The 22,719-nt window shown below is 44.6% G+C and overlaps 1 protein-coding gene across 1 annotated transcript in view; it reads right to left on the bottom strand.

Annotated features, from left to right (window-relative positions):
• Positions 1-4,044: 4,044 nt before the first annotated feature.
• CHN2 (chimerin 2) overlaps positions 4,045-22,719 on the bottom strand; it is a 305,093-nt gene continuing 286,418 nt past the window's right edge. Inside the window, exons 8-13 of the mRNA XM_047094847.1 lie at positions 21,066-21,150; positions 16,635-16,808; positions 13,145-13,222; positions 10,607-10,744; positions 8,603-8,708; positions 4,045-5,835 (exon numbers count right to left, since the gene is read on the bottom strand). Coding sequence (XP_046950803.1) covers positions 5,664-5,835; positions 8,603-8,708; positions 10,607-10,744; positions 13,145-13,222; positions 16,635-16,808; positions 21,066-21,150 — 753 coding nt within the window. The 3' untranslated portion in view covers positions 4,045-5,663. The remainder of the gene's footprint in view (positions 5,836-8,602; positions 8,709-10,606; positions 10,745-13,144; positions 13,223-16,634; positions 16,809-21,065; positions 21,151-22,719) is intronic.

Below are 22,719 nucleotides of genomic sequence, written 5' to 3'. Positions count from 1 at the left end.
GTAACTGGAGAGACCAAAAATCTGTTCCAGTAACACTCGCTTAATTCTTTATGAAGATTTTGAAGTATATAATTTTTCAGGAAAGTATGTTAAGGTAATAATTTTTTTGGCGACAATGAAAAAATGTGCTCCCATAGATGATTTATCATACATAGGACGTGCACAAGCCCATGGAAAGAGAACTTGGTCTGTTTTTCTGACTGTAGGTGTTACTTTCATTCTTCACCCCCATTCGCTCCGTAAGGTTCAGCAAGTTGCCTTTCATCGCATTGTCCCGTTGAAAAGTCTTCTGTTAAGTTACCGGGGACTCCTTAGTTGCCATATCCAAAGGGGATTCATTAACTTTTCTTGGAACAGCATTTGACCCTGATGGCCTCTCTGTCCCTGACGTTCTGTCTTTCCCTTTCATCTTAGGCTCTGACCCTCACCTTCCTCTTCTGGCCATTCCTGACCATCCTGGCAGTGTTCTCTAGTTCTGCCTGCCCCTTGGATTTTGTTCTTAGTCAGGACCTACTATTGGTTCTCTTTGCTTCAACTGGCCACGCAATCTGACCAGGTCATATCTACCAGCTCATCCCCCTTTCTTGAACTCCAAAACCACCTGTCCAACTGCCTACTGGACATTTCCACATGGGTGAACTATTAGCATCATAATGCATTCTGCAAACTGAGCCCATGATTTCCCCCTGCTGAACCTGCTCCCTTTCTCATATTCTCGTATCTTCCTTAAATATTCATTTAATTGCAAAAACCAGACATGGAGGGTAACATTTGTGACACTTTCCTTCCTTTCAATTCTGGCATCAAATCAGTGGGTCCTAACAACCTCTTAAATCTCTCTCCTATCCCTGACTCTTCTCCATCCCTCCTCTGGGGAGCCAAGCCACACGGGCAATGCCTCTGTTTCCTGATTAGCTCCCATATTCCTAGTCATAATGTCTTCTGGTCTTTCTTGTGTCCCTAGACAGACTTTTCTGAGTTTGGCTTATGCTTGGCTTGCAAGGTTCCTTGTTTCCTGGCACAGTCCTGCTTGTTTAATCTCACTCCCCTCCTCTTCCTTCACACTTTGTGTTCTGGTTAAATCCAAATCTGCAGTTCTCTAAATTTCCTGTGCTTCCACATATTTATGGCTGGTATCTGCTCTTTTCTCTGTCTGGGGAAGCTAGGGGAGGTCTCAGCCAGGGGAGCCTGCGTGGAGACTTGCAGGCTGTGCAGGAGGGTGCCTGATTGGCCAAGTGGGATCCTCAACTCCCAATCTCAGGGAGTTTGTATTTCAATGGCGACAGACATACACACAGTCGAGGTATTTTGTGATGCCTGCTGGATGAGCACTTTGTACAAACTGCAGGAAGGCAGTGAAGGAGGTCTGTGAGTATGACAACATCTTTTCAACTCAACTTAGAAAAGCAAAATGACGCCAGCTCATTTGCATTTACAGAATAACTAAGCAACTCCTCCAATGCACAGGGTTGAATGTGGTACCTTGTGTGTAGCAAAAAAATCTAAGTGGGACAAAGAAATGGATTAGGACATTGTGGAACAAACCTGAACACAAGGGAGAGAGTCTTTCTGAACTGCACTCTGAGACCCTCTTTATTTTACTACATTAAAACAGACTTCACTTGCCTGCTCCTCTCTTTCCTGAATGTTGGTGCTCCACAGAACTCCGAATGGGGACTGTCACCTATTTCTCTGTTCTTTATCCTTGAGTACTTTCATTCACTCCCACGGTTTCAGTTGTTACCTCCCAGATCCGTGTCTCTAGCTGGGATCTGTCCCTGTCATTGCCAGTGAAACATCTCTGCTTGGAAATTTCACAGTGATCTCTATTTCACCATGTCCAAAGTAGACCTCGCCATCTTCCCTATTCTTTCCCCACCCCTCCTGTAGACCTCCAGCTCCTCTGTGCTCTTTTCTGTAAATCCTGTCCGGTTGTCAAATTCAGCCCCCTGAGAATCATCCTCGATTCTGTAATCCAACCTATAACCAAACCTTTTCAAGTCTGCCTCCTCAAGATGACTATTCTAGCTGTCTCTGCCTTTCTACCACCGATGCAGGCTACATCACCGCAGTCCTGCATGACAAGGAGAGCATCTAACGACATCAACCTTCACTACCCCAGTCTGCCCACGTGTTCTCCGATGGATCCACGGTCAGGTAAGTGATCTTTTAAAAATGTAAACTAGATTCTGTCATCTGTCCCTTACAACCCATTAATGCCGATGCAGTGGGGCGCTCTGGACCATATCCCAGGACAGGAAAAGGATATTGGTGGAAACCCCACGAAATCTGAATAAAGTCTGGAGTTAATAGTAATGTGCCAGTGTCGGTTTCTTAGTTTTGATTAATGGACGGTGGTTACATAAGACGTTAACATTAGGGGAAAGTGGGTCAGGAGTACACAGGCACTCTCTGTAGTACCTCTGCAACTTTTCTGTAAATGTAAAAGTATTCCAAAATTAAGTTTATTCAAAAAAAAAAAAAGAGTGGCACCGATTTCCCTGAGGTCAGAGTACCAAATCTTCAACATGACCAGCTTTCTCTCTCTAGCCAGACTAAACTTATTTAATTCTTCCAGTGAGATAAGCCTCTTCCCTGCCTCCAGGTATTCACAGTGTCTGGCCCATTAATAAATGCTTGATAAATATTTGTTGAAAATTAATGAACATTTTTAAAACCAGAGTTGGGTTTTTCGTAGGAATCAGGACAGCCTAGGCAATGCTTGAACTGTGTGGTATGCAGCTGCCCTATGCTGTCCTCTCCTCCCTGTCTCTGCCCTCCAGACTGCTATCCTTGAAATTCAGCACCGGCCCCCTCCCAGTTCTGGAGACCAGGTGCCCATTTATGTTAATGGGAGAAAGAAAAGGGGTCTTCTCCCCTCCTGAGAACTATCTTCTTCCACCCACTCTGCCCCTGTCGCGCCTCCCACAACCCACTTGTAGACGGCAGTGGGTTTCTGGAAACAGTGCTGCCTCTTCTCAGGTGATCACTACTAGAGTTATTCCAATGGCAGGAATTTCAAGCCGGGTAAGAGGAGCCATGCCAGGCTGCCAGATGGTGGGGGAGATAAATGTGGGCGAGCAAGCTTCAGACTAAAGCAAGGGAAAGGGGATCGGGTGTTGTAATCACAGTCAAGAAAAGGAGTCAGGTGACCATTACATAGTATAGAGCCCTGTTATAATATCCCTTATTACTACTCGAACTTGGATTTAACCTGGGACAAACCCTTTTCTTCTCCTGCTTCTGCCTTCCCACCCTAGGTTATAGCTCTTTCCCTGCGAAGTCATCACTCTTAATAATGATAATACTAAGAAATAACTGTTACTAATGGCTTTAGGTCATTTCATCTAAGATGTCACAGCCAGAACATTTTGCCCAGTTTTTCAGATGAGCAAACGCATTCCCAAGGTCACATGCAGCTGAGAACAGACGGATCTGGGATTCAAACTCAGGTCTTTCTGGCTCAGAAACTCTTGTCCTGTTCTCCTGAGGATGACGTACGGGGGATTTGCTCTAAACCCTACATCTTTTTTTTTGTTTTTTTAATTAATTTTTCTTTTTTACATTTATTTATTTTTGAGAAACAGAGTGAGACAAAGCGTGAGCGGGGGAGGGGCAGAGAGAGAAGGAGAGACAGAATCTGAAGCAGGCTCCAGGCTAAGCTGTCAGCACACAGCCTGATGCGGAGCTGGAACCCACGAACTGTGAGATCATGACCTGAGCCGAAGTAGGACGCTCAACCGACTGAGCCACCCAGGCGCCCATAAACCCTACGTCTTTTAATGAAAAACATAAATGCAACAGGTCTTAGGGACAGTGAAGGCGGAGCATTAGAATCCCAAGCAGGCCCTCCAGAGTGGGCACTGGAAAAGGGGTGGGCAACAGGGTGGGGACTCAGTGGGACGTGTCTGTTTCCTCCCCATGTTTTGGTGACGACAAACTCTGTCGCCAAAACCCATCTGGGAACGGTGTTTTGGACATTCTCCCCCTACTGGACCCTGCCGCTCCCCAACACCAGTTTTCTTCGCACACTCCGAAACGATAGACAGAAGAATTTAATACATTTAATGCTTTTCCTTCCATTTACGCTATCATAAATTACAAAGTATTATTCACTTCACAAAATAAAACCATTTTCAGATAATCTTTTGACAGTATCCAGAAGTACAGAAGCTACAACAAACAAATCTGTACAGTTGGGAGGAACAATAGAGCAGGGACCCAGCAGAACCATTCTGACCCCGCCGTGTGCCAACAGAGCCCATGCAGGACGACAGTTGCACCGCCCTCCTCCTTCCGGCTCACTTCTCACACAGTAATTCTCTTCCGGTCACTCCAAAACCAGACTACCGAGTAAGTACGTGGATCAGCTCAATCAGAGGAAAAGACGCTGTAGTTGGATTGCAGGGAAAAAAATTAGATTTACAGGTTTTGATGCTTCCAATATTTTACCTATGTTACAAAATATAGAAATCTTGCCGTGAAAAGCTCATGCTAAGATAAATATCACCAATAAGATGGAGCTATAGTAATAAAGTCATATTAAATTATGATCCATACACAGCTACTCTTATCAAGGAGGAGTATTTGTAAAAACCCAACTTACTCATTCTTACTTTTAAAAATAGTCTTGTTTATAAAACAAAAACGAAAAAAAAATCAACAATTATTCTGCAGATTCACTTTTCATAAATACAGAAATGTGACAAAAATACAATTTGCCTTAATCGATGAAGTCAGAATGCTGGCCTGAAAACAGGGAAAGTGCTCACTTTTTTACATGGCCCAGATTCAACCAGTGTTCCCAAATCATTTTATGTAAAATGACCACATTCTGCATATTCTGGGATATTCACACACGATATGGAAAGACTACAGCCAATGCCAAAACATACTCTGGGATTCCACAACATTGTTATGGAAAGAAGATGCGTGGATGTATCAGGCCATCCTACCATTGCTATAAACGTATACCATACGACAGCAAGCTGCCAGTGTGCTTAACGGCAAAAACTATCAGAAGCAGGGACACAGGTGGCCGGTGAACTTTCACTGCAAAGCACTGATAAGGACAGAGGTATGTCAAGATAATACTGCATTCATGGTAAACGTTTCCAGGGATCACAGCAAGAAGCAGGACAAAGTACACAGGGTCATAATCAATGCACTGCATTGAGTTCTATTTGCTGAAATAAAGTAACATTCTCGCAGCTAAAATAAAAATACATTTTACAATAGAAGTCTCATTTAACATTTAACATAGAATTGTCTTCTTTTTGTAAGTGGAAAACGTATAACTGTATCAAGTACCTCTATGAATTAAATTCCCTTTTATTACTGATAAGACTGAAGCTTAAAGGTCTACGTTGTTGTTTTTTAATAAGTTAAAGAAAGATTTATTAATCACTCTTCCAGCAAAACAGATGTACGTAGGAGGCACGGCAAAGACCCAAGACAAGGGCCTTGGTCACTCTCACCCCTGCTCTTCTCACGTGGACGAGGCGAGTGTCTATGAGACACAGGAGCCGACTTGACAACCCGCTGTGGTCCAGGAAATTCTGCCACTTGTTTGGAAAACAAATCAAGCGTAAGAAATGCTTTTATTCCTTTAGCCTTATCAACTTAGATGGGGCCGGGGCCATTCAGCTCATTTCCCCGGTGGATTAAAACAAAACATCTTCATTTTCTATTAAAATCTGCACAATCAGCTTTTGGTACCGCATGTCCTGGAGGGTGGTGAGGGTGCTGTCCTCAGGGGACCTCATCAGGGTGGGCCCAAACACAATCCCCAGATTTTCAGCATTCATGAAATTGTCCTTTTCATTCAAAGTCACCCTGCGGAACGAGCATATACACAGAGACGTTACACAGACTTGCAGACGGATGTGTATGCTGATTGTGCACATATGCCCTCAGAAATGTCTCTGCTTTGGGAAGTTGTGAAAGGAAACTGAGAATCAGAGTTCTAGAAAAGTGTCTTCAGAAAGGTAATTTTCTGCTCTTGCTTTTCTTTCTAGGTTGCTGGCGTTGCCTGCAGCCGGTGGACGTGAATTACTTAGCGAATCTGGTACAGACACATCTTTAAAATTGGAAAATCAGTCCTTCTTACTAAACAGATGTGGCAACGGAGTAGGGAATATTGGTTAGAAGGGGCAGCCGATTTCTAGCTGGCCCACAGTGCGTGCAGATTTTAGTCTAGGCTTGTATGGAAGTCTTTTTCCCCCCCCGTAGCTGCTTCCTACTGGTCTGTATGCTCATGATCAGGGAAGCTGATGGCAGATTCCTGGCCTGCTGGCAGGCTTAGTGTCGGACGAGCAAGGTTACTGTAGGATGGGGCTGCCATGAGTGTAGGAATAGCCAGACCATTATCACGGGACAGGGGAAAGGCTGGAATGTGGCCAGACAGGAAAGCACTTGGACATTATTTCTGGTTCCCACAGGATGAGGTCTGGAGCAGTAATTATTGTTGGAATTGAAAATCATCATTTCAACATCCAGATGAGAACAGCAAAGCCTTTCAGAATAAAATTCAAACTCCAGAGTTGGCTCGCTGTCTTCCTAGTAGAATAAAATTACAGTCTCCTGGATTCTTCCTTTAAGGAATTGAGGTTTTGGGATGTTCATAATGGAACTAAAAGAGAATAGGTTCTCGAAAGAAGGCAAAATAGGATTAAACCCTGTTTAGGTTCTGCGCAGAAGGCCACGCGTTTATTTTTCTCTGGGAGCTAATGAGGTCGGCCACTTAGCATCATTTTAGGAAGGCCAACTCAGCTTGTATGACTTTCATGTTACAAAGCTAAGGAGGTAGGAAAGAGGAACATTCTTCACTATCAAATTGCTCACATCTTCCCATGAAGTCAGGCACCATGCCTGGCCAAACAAGATGGTTAGCAAACCCTCCATGATAAAAGTACTAAGTTATTGGCATTAGAGATTCAAAGGGGACATATCAGCATTTTTCCTGATAATGATACTTTGCCTTCCAAACTACAACAATTAGAACTAATTTCTTTCTAAAGAAATAATTTCTAGCTAATTAAAGACCAGGCTGGCCTCCATAGTCTTACTTATCCAAAAATTACTCATACTCTAATAAATTACTCAAAACAGAAACCTTCTGAGCTAAATGTTATTACATCTCTGATCACCATGCATCTGAACAACACTATTTATATGTTTTATAAGGTAGAAAAATAAAAACACCACCCAGTGTTTATACAGTATTCTCAACTTGCTTCCTTTCACTTACTGAACGGATCTGTAAATTAGCGTAGACAATTTGTGGTTCATTTTATCCGTGAACGAGCCACGCCACGGGTCTTCCGAAAACACACAGGACGGCACACAGAAATGCCCTGATCCCTCCAACATCTCAGAGACCAACTCACTGACCTTGCTATATACGTACAGTGAAGGAAAGAGCCTCACAGTTGAAGTAAGAGAGTCTGGAACCAGAGCTCTAGTGTCCTGTAAATACCCAGACGTCTCCATCTGTCTTATGTGCTGTCACACAGATAATGCAGTGCCTAGCTGTCTGTGGTGCATACCCTCTGTGATGGCCCCCTGCCCGTGATCCCTGCCTCCTGGAATTCATACTCTTGTCTAATCCCTTCCCCTGGAGTATGGGCTGGACCTAGTGGCTTCCAACAAATAGCAATTGAATGTCACTTCTGAGATTAGGTTACAGAGAGACTGTATCTTTCATGTTGGGGGCTGTTGCTTGCTCTGAGGGAAGCCAGCTGCCATTTTGTGAGCTGCCCACGGGGAGACTCACGTGGCAGGGCACTGAGGGGGTCCCCTGGCAAACAGTCAGCAAGAAAGGTCTCCAGTCACACGGCCTCTGAGGAACTGAATCCGGCTGACAACCTTGTGAGTGTGGAAGTGGATGCTCCCCTAGAGAGCCTGGCCATCAGTTCAACCATAGCCTCATTCTAGACCTTGAACCAGAGGCACCCAACTAAGCCACACCTGATTCCTGATGACAGCGGCTGTGAGATAATAAATCTCTATTGTTTTAAGCCTACAACTTTTGGGGCGATTGGTTACTTGGCGATCGGTCACTAATACATCAAGAAAAACAAGGGATCAGGGTGGGAATGGGCTTGCCCAGAAGCAAGGCAGTTCAGGAGTCCGGAACTAGAATGAGCCGAAAGAGAAAGAACAGGACGCAGAGGATAGGGCTGGTGTGGGGGGGCCCCGTGCAGCTGTGGACGCAGTGGGGACAAATGGCTAAGGCAGACTGTGGGCTCTGGATCAGCCTACCTGGATTTCAGTCCGGTTTCACGTTGCCTCTTCACATCGGTTATTTTACCCCCTTAAGCGTCCGCAGTCTCATCTGTAACCTGAGGCCCCTAACAACCCCCCACCTCACAGAGATAACACACGTCAAGTGTGTAGAGCACTTCCAGGCACAGAGTGAGGGTTCTAGCAGTTACAGATGGGGCTGCCTTCGCTAGACCCTCCCCCCCCCCCCCCCCCCCGGCCAAAAGAGGGTCCGGCCCCTCAGTGGGTTGGGGAGAAAGGTTATGAACCCTTGCTGATGCATTCACCGTCCCAGGCAGATAGGGGTTGTGGAGGACGTGCCGAGGGGGTGTTGGCTTACTTCTTGAGGTGGATCATCAGGTACCGGAGGGTCTCATAGTGGGCGGGAGGCAGCAGCATCAACACTTCATGGACGGCTTCCAGCCTCTCGTCTGCATTGGAGATTTCTGTAACGGCCCATGTGAGGCGTTAGTGCAGTGCTGAGACATTCCCGTTTTCAGAGAAGTAACCAGAAGACTGGTTTGTTCTGGTTGGAGATGGAGGGGAAGTCTAAGAAGTTCATGCAATTTCAGGTAACATTTCACTTAAACTAAGCGACTCGTCGGTGTCTTGCCTTATTCCAGAAAGGCCTGGAGGTTGGGAACCACACAGGTATTCAGTGTGCACTGGGTGGGGGACAGGAGGCCGGACCTGGAGTCTGCGGTCGGGTATGTGTCTCCTGGTGGCAGGAATGGCACTCTGCCCGTCCTATGAAAGCTGGGTTTACGAGAGAGCTCGCTGTCACGAGCTTTGATTTAAGCCGGATCGCCCGTGGTAGTGTTCTCTTGAGGTTGTCTGACAGTGTCTTCCTGGCAGGCTTCCATAACTGAATACACTCTACAACACAAGGGCGCTGGCCGATGAGCCCGCCGGTTCAGCCTGCACCAATGACACTTCTCACCCAAGCGCTGGCGTGGCTAACCCCGCTGGACAGTCCAGGTGAGGAAGTAGACACTAGGTCCATCAGCAAAGGGAGGAAACGTGCATGCTTCTGCTTTCGAATAGGTACTGGCAACCTTTCAAAGAAACGTTCCCCTGCCGTTCCTCCTGGGGCAGAGGGCACTCTGTTGCCAGAACCTTCTCCACCTAGGACCACCAGGACCCATGCTCCTGGGTAAGCGTGGAGAATTCTCCTGGGTAGGAGAATGCTCCTACCAGGAAGTAGGGCCATAGCTCCCCAGGAAAGGACATCTTGCGCTAATCGCAGCCTGCCCACTTTTGTGCCCGTCAGGCATCTTATTATTATACTTACCTTTAAATGTTACAGTTTTTATGAGCAATTCCTCACGGTGTGTTTGGGTTCTATGTCACGCATTCTAGCATCTGCACCTCCCCTTCCTCACTATGTTGCTGGGCAGAGGGCAGCACCCCTCCTCCCCCCAGAATGGTCCTCTCTCCTGACACCAGTCAACTCGCATGCCACACGCTAAATGAGCAACTGTGGGCTGAAGGGAGACCAAGGACGATGGTGTTCTTTCCCTGGCCCCGTGACCTCAGCTCCCTGAGCCTAGCTTTCCTGCTCTGTGAAATGGGATTCTGAAGTGTGCCTCATCGGGTGGATGAGAAGCTTAAACTAGAGGATATTATCGAGAGGTCCCGGCACGGTGCTTGACATAGTAGATTCTCGGTGTATGATCAGTTTCGAACAACACCAGCGGGTCAAACTGGGGGCATGACTTCGATCGATTAGCAGTGGGGGTCTGCTTCACGGATGAACGTAGCTAATCCGTACAGTCCTCACTGAAGAACACCGGATTTTTTACTACCGGAACATTCTTGCTTTCAACATAGAACAGCCCCTGACTGTGCGGGTGCCCAGGAGAGAAGTGATGACGGTGTGGAGAGACAACTGCCTGGCACCATTTCTCAGCTGAGTGGCTGGCTTCGTACTGGTTCAACTCAGCTGGTGAACTATGCCTGGTTGTCTTTTAAAAAAAATTTTTTTTTAACATTTATTTATTTTTGAGACAGAGAGAGACAGAGCATGAACGGGGGAGGGGCAGAGAGAGAGGGAGACAGAATCGGAAGCAGGCTCCAGGCTCTGAGCCATCAGCCCAGAGCCCGACGCGGGGCTCGAACTCATGGACCGCAAGATCGTGATCTGAGCCGAAGTCGGACGCTCAACCGACTGAGCCACCCAGGCGCCCCATGCCTGGTTTTCTATTAGCTGTACCATTGTGCCCTCGCTTGGCAGAGCAGGTGCTCGGGCAGTAATTTAAAGAGTTCCGAGTCTCGATTTTCTCGGAGTGAAAAGCATGATACTTAACGGTTTGATACGAATAAAAGATTAGCTCTCGATACTTACTCGCTGCTTCGATAAATTTGGGATAGGTGTCATAGGTGATAACAGGAATGGGTAAGTCTCTGAAGTACAGTTTAAGGGCTCCAGTGATGATGTTTATGTCTGGATAGATGTTGGCAGATATATCTGCCTTTTCACCGTCTGAAAAACAATCAACGATCCAATTCCTAATTAGGACCTATTTTGCCAAGTTAACACATGCCCACAAAGAAAGAAACGATCCAACGTGGATGCAACGTGCCCGTACAAGTCCAGCTGACTACTCTCGCTTCTAAGAACACTGACATGCAGGAAGTAACAGAAGTTTGGGAAGAGCGATTTTGGGTCTGAGCGTAAGTATAGCCAAGGGTAGTAAAATTGACCGAAAGTCGTTCTTTGGACCCAGCCTCTGGTAATTTGCTAAAAAGAAATTTAACATAGTAATTAATATTCCAGACACAAAAGTTCATAATGGTATAGCAATCTAATCTGAAATAATAATTTTAAAAAAATCAAGAAGCTTTTATATAGCTGCACCAGGATTCTTTGGATTTGGGTTTGAAGATCACAGACACAACAGGAAGAGTTGAATATCTTCAGTTTCGATTGTCTCTTTCAGGCTCGTGACGTTTCTTCTTTCTTGGTTCTGTCTCCTCTGCCCCTAGGACTTTAATCTGGGAAACTCTGACCTTCCTTCATGTATAGGTAATGTTATATTTTAACCTTTTTTGAAATTATTTTTTTTTTTGAGCGAGTGCGTGCAAAAGGAGGGAAGAGTCAGACGCTCAACTGACTGTGCCACCCAAGTGCCCCTCTGACAATCATTCTGAAGACACTTTTTGACTTAAAGTTACAATCATTTCGAGACGATTAGCATTTTCTTTTACTTAGAGAACCGAAAGAACAAATGTCTCATCACATTTGGTTCTGAGGATAAAAAAAAAAGCTGCTAAGGAACAGAAAACAGGGAATGTAGCAGATATATCACCTGATCCCATTATTTACAGATTTAACAAATATCTACTGAGAATCTGCCATGTGCTAGGCACTGTTAGGCCCTGGGGAGTCAAAGAGAAAAAGACACATATTCCCTTTCTGTAGGTCTAAGTCGGAGTGGGAGTCAGGCATGCAACTCAGTAGTTACAAGGAAGTGGGAAGCTTGCTCGGCTGGAGGCATGTGAAAACATGGGGGTGGGTGGGGCCCAGGAAAGGGCAGTCAGACTCTTAGGTCAGCATGAGGTGCTCAGGGAGGATTCATGGAAGAGGAAACCCTTGAGCTGACACCTGATTAATAGGTAAGCGTTTGCCAGGCAGAGGTGCGAACGCATTCTAGATGGACAGAACCACGTGAGTCAAGGCAGTTGTTCGTGAAAACAGGTGCACTTCAGTATTGCTGGGGCATAAAGTATACGGGGAGGAGCAACGGGCCATGAGCCTGAACAGATATGGCCGCCGGATCATCAGAGACCTTGTCTGTTCTACAGAGAGAAGGTTCTCTCTGGTAGGCTAGGGGTTCCAGCCGTTGACTGGCTGACTACAATTATTTGGACTGTTCGGTAGAAATGTAGAATGAAAACGTCATTCAGAAAGAAACGTGCACCCCCACGTGGACTGCAACATTGCTCACAAAAACCCAGACATGGAAGCAACCTGAGTGTCCGCTGATGGATGAACAGATAAAGCAGATGTGGTTTACAGCAAAAGGAATAGTATTCAGCCATAAAAAAGAATGAAATCTTGCCATTTGTGGCAATGCAGATGGACCCTGAGGGGATTAGGCTGTGTGAAATAAGACAGAGAAAGAGACACCCTACGGTCTCTCTCATACGCGGGATATAAACCAAACCAAATCAAAACTAAGCTCATAGATACGGAGAACAGATTGGTGATTGGAGGAGACGAGCAGTGAGGGGTGGGAAAAATGGGTGAACGGTTTTTTGTTGTTGTTTGTCTGTTTCGATAGAATGAATAAAAATTAATAATATAGATTCATGGGTTCACCTAGCTTTCTCAGTGCGTCCCCAGGGTGGACCGTGGCGATCCGTACTTTTAACAAGCTCCCAAGTTCTCCGACCTAAGAGAGAATGTGGCCTAGAGAACATTTGTCACAGTTATAAACAACAAAAGGGGTTACCTCCTAAACTTCCACTGGCTTCCCCTATTTCAGTGTTGGGCACATCCGCATCCCTATGCTCTGTTCTTTGGAGTGTTGGGAGAAAGAGAAGAGCCACTGAGATCCTTGGCTGGGGATGTAGAAGGACAGCCTGGTGCCATGTGGACTGTGAATGTTGGACATCAAATCAAGAGCCATAATGGCACCAAATGCTGGCTGCCCATTCAAGAAAGATTTTAAACTCGTGGGATCGCTAGTCCACAACTTTTAAGGAAACCCTTCCCCCAGCAAGGCAGAGAACTATGTGATCTGTAAACGACTACTCCTTGGGTTCTTGAGCAACAACTCTCCGTAGCTCTGAAACCCATTCCCACTACGAATACAATGTGGTTCCAAAAGAAAGGGAGCTAAGGATGCGTCATTTGGCATTCAAGAAAGACAAAGCCCACCTCTGTCAAATGCCATTTTGACATCTTCAATGTGTTCGGTGAACCCAGAGACTCTGTAAAGACCTTCCGACTTCAATCCTGTGGGGGAAAAGGAAACAGAGAGACTTTAACTTCCTGAAACATCTACAGAGGACTCTAATTTCATATATACACCGTGTGCTATAAATGAGAAAAATACAGTCAGCGCTCTTGTATATTACACACTGTCACACTGAACGATGCTGTCGCCGGACCTGCCCGTCTCAGTTTCCAGGCAACTCTGTCTTCATTTGCTTGCGCTGCAGTGGAAACCTCCCAGGGATCTGGTCTTCTTCCTGCCTGGCTTCACAAAGTGAACCCCTGTTTCAGATTCTCATCAACCTTGGTGCTTCCTTTGTTCATCAGACTTGTGGATTTGATTTCACTGCTTCAGGCGACAACCCGCTGTCTCCCCAGCATCATCTTAACCCATGTGCCATACTGCGTGCAGTGCTGTGCTAGGTATACATATATCCACGGGCACCTCTGTGTGATATATATTGTCCTGATTTTATTCAATCGGTCTAAATTTTATAGCCTTTTGTGTTGAATCGTAAATATCATATGTTCAATGTTTAACTAAATATAATCGATTTCATCGTTACACCTTCAAATAAAGGATCGTACGCACAGATGCCGAAAAATAAAACTTGAGTGATGATTCTGGAAACTTGATCACCGTATATTTGGGCTAAGAAAAAGATGTGGTTTCTGCTCCTAGATCTTATTGATTTGTTAAGATACGTTCTAAGGCCCAGGCAGGTCCCCAAAGTATCCAAAAGGAGGGAGAGCCAGATCTCAGACCTTGCATGTAAGAAACTAGCTGCTATCAAACTATAAATAACTACAGCAAAAATAAGCAAACAAATAGCTTCTATAGCTGTTGCAATATACTCTGTCAAGCTCTTGATAACAGGAACCTTCGCTGCGTATGAGTATGTACTTTCCTGTTCTTCATTTGGGAAATATTTATCAAGTATATGCTCTCTGCCATATATAAGGGTCTGTATCAGGTCTGCATCAGAGACAACAAATGCATGACATGTATCCTGCCGGTCCTTCTCCCCGGACTGTCAGAGACCTTCTTCACTGACCTCAGCTCCGCCTCCCACCGAACGCCACTCAGTCTCAGAACTTGACTCAGTACGGTTGCCCAGGTTGCCACACTGATTAACTGGGTTGGTCCACAAGATGAGAGAGAACTGGAGTCATCGTGTTCTAGTTGGCGGTACAGGTTAGCATGCCTCACTGTGGTTGTAATCTGCACGTGACACAGGCGATGACACGTGGCCTTCTTGTTTGGCCACATCACGCAGAAACAAACGGCCCCGAAAGAGCATTTGCAATATGGAATTTGCTATGGGTGGGGCATGAGATGAGACTTTGGCAGAGGTGGGAGCAAAGCTGGGGATGGGAGTCATGTGAATTTCTTCCAGCCCGTTCTCTGGTTCTGTTCACACGTGCAGGATGCCAATGCCTGCGGCTCCAATTCCTTTGCTGTGGCTCCCCGGGCTTACAGTCCTAATCTGTGCTATTGTAACTCTTGTACGAGGCATGCTCAGTGCTATGCTCCCCACGGACACCTCAGACATCAGACACAACGGTAACTCTGCCCCTGTTACCAGTCACCTCTGATGAGGATCACTACGGGATGATACCAGCTTCTCCAGAGAAGCTGAGGTCCTGAGTCCAGGCTCCAGAGAGGCTGGTGCTCTGACCCCAACTTGCAGAGCCCTCTGAACAACAGGACCCAGGGATGCTTTTCCCAGCTACTCATCCAGAGTCAGGGCACCCCCTTCTCAACCCTTATCCAGATCAGCCCCTGTAGCAACACCTTCACCAGGTCCCAAAGCACCCAGTGAACTCTGACAGCTAGAGCAGTCAAAGGCAGGAGCCATTTCTTAACAATGTGAGATTAAATGAGCTAGTCTTAAGGGAACAGAGTAGCTATAGTTTTCATCCTGCGTGGAAAAGGGAATGATTTCCTCTCTCTAAAAGGCTTGGGAGAACAATCTATAATGTCCTCTTTTGTTTTGTTTTGTTTTGTTTTGTTTTGTTTTGTTTTGTTTGGGAAAGAATGGGATAGTTGGCCAATGCATAAATATCTGTAGATTACATTAAGCCAGTTTGGACACAATAACGGATCCCAACGATAGCAGAGCCCCTGCATGGCAAAAATGGTTAAAGCCTCTGGGCTTTATACCTGGTCCAACTATCCACGTTACACCCAGCAGTCCAAATTCTCCCCAACCAGACTTTATCCACCATATCACTGAAGTTTTGGTAACTGCAGAGTAGCCTAACAAAGCACAAATAAAGGAAAATAGGACTCAATCATACTACGAAAAACCTTTTCACGGAAATGTTTCTATCTTCTCTGCCTTCTTGAGTTTTCACTCGAGTGATCTTTTTAGATCACAGATCTTTTTAATCTTTTCACTCTGCTCTTTAAAATAAACAGAAGGGGCGCCTGGGTGGCGCAGTCGGTTAAGCGTCCGACTTCAGCCAGGTCACGATCTCGCGGTCCGTGGGTTCGAGCCCCGCGTCGGGCTCTGGGCTGATGGCTCAGAGCCTGGAGCTTGTTTCCGATTCTGTGTCTCCCTCTCCCTCTGCCCCTCCCCCGTTCATGCTCTGTCTCTCTCTGTCCCAAAAATAAATAAAAAACGTTGAAAAAAAAATTAAAAAAAAAAAAACAGAAGCAATACAAGCGGTGAATTTCTATATGGTAAGAAACGTATGTGTTGATCAACAGTTTCTTTACCTATTTAATGGGGTCACTTTTGAAGACTCCATTCAGACTTCACCTCTGTCATAAACCCTTTCTGGACTGTCCTCAAATAACACTGAAATGTCTTCTGAGAGTACATGGTGTTTTGAACACACACACCTGCAACATTGATTTATTTACTCCTCTGATTCTTTTTTTTTTTTCACATTTATTTTTGAGAAAGAGAGAGAAACAGAGTGTGAGTGGGGAGGGGCAAAGAGAGAGGGAGACACAGAATCTGAAGCAGGCTCCAGGCTCTGAGCTGTCAGCACAGAGCCCGATGCGGGGCTTGAACTCATGACCCATGAGACCATGACCTGAGCCGAAGTCAGACACTCAACGGACTGAGCCCCCCAGGTGCCCCTACCCCTCTGATCTGCATACTACAGTGTCAGTTTCCGGAAGGTGAGAACTGTGACTTTTATATCCATGTGTAGTACATAACAAATGGCTTAGCAAACATGTTGAATGCACAGATACAAGGTTTGGGTACAAAACAGCACTGATGTGGTTGGCTGGATTTGGCTTATTTGTGTGCGTGTGTATGCACGTGTATGTGTGTGTGTGCTGGGGTAGGCCATTTCCCCAACACGCTCTCTCAATAGTGGAGAGAGAGTCAACTTAACAACTATAAGAAGGTTTCCTTGACAACAGTAAAAACAAACAGTAAAAACAAAATCACATAACAAGGAGTTTTTTCCAAACCTCTTGCTTCGATTTCCCGTATGCATATGTCCACCACCATGGGCCTCTGAGTGTTGTGAGCCTTTACGAGTGTTGTGAGGTCACAACAGTACACCTTCTTGATCCTCTTGAGATCAGGTTGACAGTCGTTGGGAACGTGCTTGGAACACTGTTTGTGTACGTTCAATCCACAGTCTGTAAACAAAGAAGCCACATTAGCCCTGCCTGGCCCTTTTGTAAAAGCCCGACACAAATTATATGTTACCAAAAATAAAAATGAAAACACCCAAGGGTTTGCTGTATTTTTCTGGAACGCCCATCCCATTTGGAGGTGATATTCTCTACAACAGGAGTATGAAATCCACCTTTACTCACAAAACTCTCAGAGAATTCCATTTTTCTCATTTAGCCTTTCTGTTGCTGGACCATCAGAATAGAACATTTCGCTGAGATTCTTTAGTTTTGGTGATTAGCTAGGTTGTTTGTGTGTGTGTGTGGTGTTTTGTTTTTTTTTTTGTTTTTTTTTTTTTCTTTTTTGGGGCTGGAACCTTTGGGTCCATGTGTGGACTTCTGGGTTTGAATTCCCAGAGCTCGTCTCGGCTCATAAAGGGCACCTAGGACTTGTGCTAGGATGCTCCTTTTGTGGAAGACATGATTACTCTCTCTGAAGGAATCTCTGATCTTTGGTCTGTGGACCCATGGCCATTGGCAACTTCTTCCCCTTTCCTGGAGAGTTGCCCCTAGCTTTTAGTACCTTCCCCTTCTTGGGAGTTTGGGTAGGCCATTTTTCTTCCTACTTACCTTATTTTGACATCTGTGAGTAGAAATAATGTCTAACTAGATACCGGTGGGAGTACTGGAGAGTTTACAACTTAGAACAATGCCATGTAATGTGATGATTAGAGTAATTATTTATAAAGCTCATATCAAGATCCAAAGCTGAAAAGGTACTTTTAAGTTCAATGAACACATTAAAAGCTTTGTTAGCAGTTGGTATCCACTGACAGAATTTCTCTAACAAGACACAGTCTACGTTCTGGAAAATAAAAATCTAACGCTGAAGTTGTTCAAAGTTGATGTGCTGTCTAGTCAAAGCACATATATGTTATACGCATACATAATAATGAATGTTATAATCAGCTGTTTAACAACAAAAAAAGCACTTAACCACACCAAGGATTTGAGAAAATCTGAACTTTGATAAAATCATCAAAAAATGATTTTTGAAAAGCATTACATGATTTTCATGTAATTTTTAGGCTGAGTTCTATCTACATTCCTTCCAAAGAAAAAAACCAGTTCTTAATCATCTTAGCTTTATCAGCATGAGAAATTCATCAAAGCTCAAGTAAACTTCAATAATATTTTGACAGATCTATTTAGTTGGATGTAAATTTGAGCAAATGGAATCAAACAGAATTGGTTTGTTTTCTTGTTTGGCTCCCCTTCTATAAAATAAGGATGATAACAGCACCCACTTCTAGGATTATCATTAGGAGCACCTAAATTAATCTGCGTAAACTCTAAAGTGTGGTGAACACTACATATGAATTAAATAAAAGAAACGGCAAGTGTTAGAGACAATACAAGGCTACCTGGCCAGCTCTTATTATTTCACTAGTAAGTTTTGCTATGTTCTTATAAATTTCATCGAAACAATGTCCAGGGGCGCCTGGGTGGCTCGGTCAGTTAAGCGTCTGACTTCGGCTCAGGTCATGATCTCACGGTCCGTGAGTTCGAGCCCCGTGTCGGGCTCTGTGCTGACAGCTCGGAGCCTGGAGCCTGTTTCGGATTCTGTGTCTCCCTCTCTCTCTGCCCCTCCCCTGTTCATGCTCTGCCTCTATCTATCTCAAAAATAAATAAACGTTAAAAAAAAATTAAAAAAAAAAAGAAAACAATGTCCAAACATTGTGATAAAATATACGTAACATAAATTCACCATTTAACCATTTCTAAGTGTACAGTTTAGGGGCATTAAGTACCTTCACACTGTGTGCAGCTGTCACCACTCCCCATCTCCAGAACTTCCGTCTTCCAAAACTGAAGCTCTGTACTCATGAAACACTAACTCTCAGACCCTCCTCCACCTGACCGCTGGCACCACATTCTATTTCTATGAATTTGACTATCTTTTTTTTCAAGTTGATTTTATTTATTTTGAGAGGCGGGGTGAAGGGATAGAGACAGAGAGAGAGAGAGAGAGTCCCAAGCAGTCTCTGCTCTGTTAACATGATGTTCGACGAGGGGCTCAATCCCACAAACTGTGAGATCATGAAATCCACAGTCGGATGCTTAACTGACTGAGCCACTGAGGTGCCCCTGAATTTGACTACTGTTGATGCCCCATATAAGTGGAATCCTTAGCATTTGTCCTTTTGTGACTGGCTTCTTTCACTTAGCATGATGTCCTTCAGGTTTATTAATATTATAGGATAAGACAGGAGTCCCTTCCTTTTTAAGGCTGGATACTATCCCGTGTCTTGACACACCACGTTTGGTTTATCTTTTGATGGACATTTGGGTTGCTTCTACCTTTTGGCTATTGTAAACAGTGCTCTTATAAAAACAGGTGTACAAATATCAGTTTGAATGCTTGCTTTCAGTTCTGTGGGGTATAGACCCAGAGGGGGAATTGCTGGATTATGACAATCCTATGTGTAATTTCCTTATCAACTTCTTTTTAAGATCTGAAGCAACAGTGTGTTTCTGTAGAGTTAAATACGGAGACTTTATTAAAATTAAGATGTTTTATAACATATAAAAATATTCAGTATTTGCAAACGACTACAATTCCAGATGCTATAAATAAGGTCTAGTTCGTTTAAAAAACGTTTAAAACATGTAAAATACAGAGAGTTGAGAGGCAGTGGTGGCTATTCCTAACCTTTAATGAACAGTTTTGAGTTTTCCTGCAGCTCAGTGGAAATACGAGGCCAAATAGTGGCCACTGGAGAATATTAACATTTTAACCTCAGAATATGTTTTATTAAAAAAAAAAAAGAACAGAAAAAAAAAAAACACTTTTATCCCAGAGAAAGTTGCAATTCACAGCTACTTCAAATTCCAGAGTTGTGTTCTTGTAATACTGACTTTGGACGGATTTTGCTGCTCAAATTGGATAATACCAGCAATTAGGATATTTCTGGTAGGTATAATCTGGACAGCCTGAATTGATGACCACTGAGTAAATTAGATATTCCATCACTTTGCTCAGTGGTTGAGCCGTGAGATGCTCTGTAACTCCCAGTAAGACTTTTGTATGAAGTGGGGTATCTGGAACGTTCCTGGAGAGGCTGCCTCTGAGTCTGTTTGCTGCTTGCATGGATCTCTGATGGGGGCAGGTAGCGTTAAACCACTTCCACTTACACAAACACTACCTGAACCATCTAGGTGCCTCTACCAGTGATTGTCGTATCTACACAGTAGAAGCAAAGGAGGGAAAGGATGGAAGGTCCCACAGTCCTGTGAACCAAAATGGGCAGGATGGCGAAGTATAGTGTCATTAGCATATGTTATTTTCAATGCCCCATAAGACTTATTTTTAAAACTCATGCCCTAGCAAGGAAGAAATCAGTCATGGTGTTGGTAAACCCAATCAGAATACCACAAGAGGCTATTCTCACTCCTGGCAGAACTGCTTGCCAGAAAAAATGTGGCGAGACGAATTAGGAGACCCACTTACACATTACTTTGGCAATTCTTTGCTCTTTTGTTAGCCGTATTGTAGTAAGACTTGCTATACGCTAGCTAGCTAGGTGTCAGCACTGGGCGTGTGTGTCCAGTTCTAGGTGGAAAAATACCGAGGATTTCAGAGTGCTTTGAACATACGTGCTGTCCAATCAAGCTCTTTAGTTGCACTGCTAATCTGATAACAGAATGGGTTCTGCAGCTGAATCCATTTTCCGCCACTTCCTATGTGGCCGAGAGTAATTAACACATACCTCTAAGCCTCGGTGTCTTTATCTATTCAATGGGGAGAATAATTGCAACTCCTTTAAGGTCTTTTGGTGAGGCTGCAGGGCATGATAAGCAGAAAGTGCTTAGCTCAATGCCTGGTAAGTGGTAACTGTTTACACTAGCATTTCTATTTTTATGCCCTGCCTTCTGTAGCAAAGTGGGGATGGGAAGGAAATGTGGTTTTTCTACCTTGCAATTCCATTGGAATTGGACTACTTAAGGACTACTGCCTATTTTGGGTGGCAGGTAGGTGCAGAAGAAAATGGACTTGCTTGGATCTTTTTCTTTTCTTATATAAACATGAGATGTTCCTTCTCATTCCAGCAGACACCTAGAACATTCTCTCCATTAAGCAGAGAGATGCCTTGAACCTTCCAGAAAGCTAGACTTTCGAGCTAACCTGAGTCTGTTTCCCAACTCTGGAGAAATGATCTCCAGCTCAACATCACGCCCCTTTATATACATGGAAAAGGATGAAGGAAGTTCCCTGTTTACCTGAGCACCGAACCCCTTGGGCGATGAGCCCCCACATGAAGTTGGCACAGTATTCACACCAGTGCGGGCCTCGGAACGTGTGGACCTGTGATCCCAAAAGAAGAAAAATGTCAGGACATTCAGTTATTTGAAGGCAGGTGGCCTCAGACGTGACACACATGGACGACGTCCAGAAACGACGACCTCGGTGGGAGTGATCATCCCTAACTGGGCCTTTTCTTTCCAGTGAGGCGGAGTTACAAACGGACTGGAGAAAACAGATATGCTTCGGTCTTTGAAAATCCTCTATGACCCACCATGCCCTAGGCCAGAGTCAGAAAGGAATGTAGAGCACCAGTAAGATTATAGGGCCGTGCCATCAGCTAAGGAACGACACGCTCACCACCCCAAACAAGGCACCGCGCGGACAAACCCAAGATAGCCCGGGGCCAGTCGCTGTAACCTGCATTTAGCTCAGCAAGTTCTGGAAGACAGAACTCAATTACTGTGTCCTTTTGACCAAAGTTGCTCCATCCGTAGAATATCGAGGCAGGTATAAATAAGACATGATTATGGGAAGATTAAAAGCTTCAAAGTCTTTGAGCCACTTCCCCCTCAAAAAAAAAAAAAAAAACCCACAAACACATACACACACACACAAACAACTCCCCAAACCAGGCATTAAAAAGAGAGGAGTTGGCTGAACATGAAGGTTACCAGTAGGGTCTATAGAATTGCCTTCCCTAGAGACAGGGTCTGGATTCAGCATGGCCGGGTGTGGCCTACGGGTGTGCAAACCGAAAGCCCTTTCTGATTGGCCAAGGCACAAGTCTTACTGGTTAGCACCCCAGACAGTTAAATATTTTGAATATGATGAAGTAAGGATGGTTTTATCTTTAGTTATTCAGGCACAGGTCCTCTTGCGACTAGACCGGGTGTGAAGTCTCGATTTAAAACAAAAACAAAACAAAAATACTTGTCCTCTAACACCAGTGAACTTCAAGACACAGAACCAGGAGATTCCTTGAAAGCAGACGTGGCCATGGTAAGCCGAAACCCACCACAGGCAGTCTGCTTGGAGACATACAAACCTACTTTTACAAAATTAAAATATTAGGAGACATTGCAAAGGACTTTCCGAGTTGTAAGCCTCCATCGACAAATAAAAGAAATGCAGACGATACTATTCCTTTAGCAGACTGGGAGGCCAGTATGCTATTTTTATTTAACACGAAAAGATAGGAGGATAACAACTATGGATACCGTTTGGGAAGACGCTCATCAGAGCCCTACTTAAAAAAAAAAAAAAAAAAAAAAAAAGAAGAAGAAGAATAAACATCAGGGGCTCCTGGATGGCTTGGTCAGTAGAACATGCAACTCTTGATCTCAGAGTCATGAGTTTGAACCCCATGTTGAATGCAGGGTTTATTTAAAATTAAAATTGGGGGCGCCTGGGTGGCGCAGTCGGTTAAGCGTCCGACTTCAGCCAGGTCACAATCTCGCGGTCCGGGAGTTCGAGCCCCGCGTCAGGCTCTGGGCTGATGGCTCGGAGCCTGGAGCCTGTTTCCGATTCTGTGTCTCCCTCTCTCTCTGCCCCTCCCCCGTTCATGCTCTGTCTCTCTCTGTCCCAAAAATAAATAAAAACGTTGAAAAAAAAGAAAAAAAATTTAAAATT

This window comes from Lynx rufus, unplaced genomic scaffold (genome assembly GCF_022079265.1).
Source record: "Lynx rufus isolate CCGP_SWC_20201006 ecotype Redwood Valley unplaced genomic scaffold, mLynRuf1.p SCAF_4, whole genome shotgun sequence".
Classification (NCBI taxonomy): domain Eukaryota; kingdom Metazoa; phylum Chordata; class Mammalia; order Carnivora; family Felidae; genus Lynx; species Lynx rufus.
Note: the sequence above shows the minus strand (reverse complement) of the source record. Positions and strands in the feature narration are given on the sequence as shown.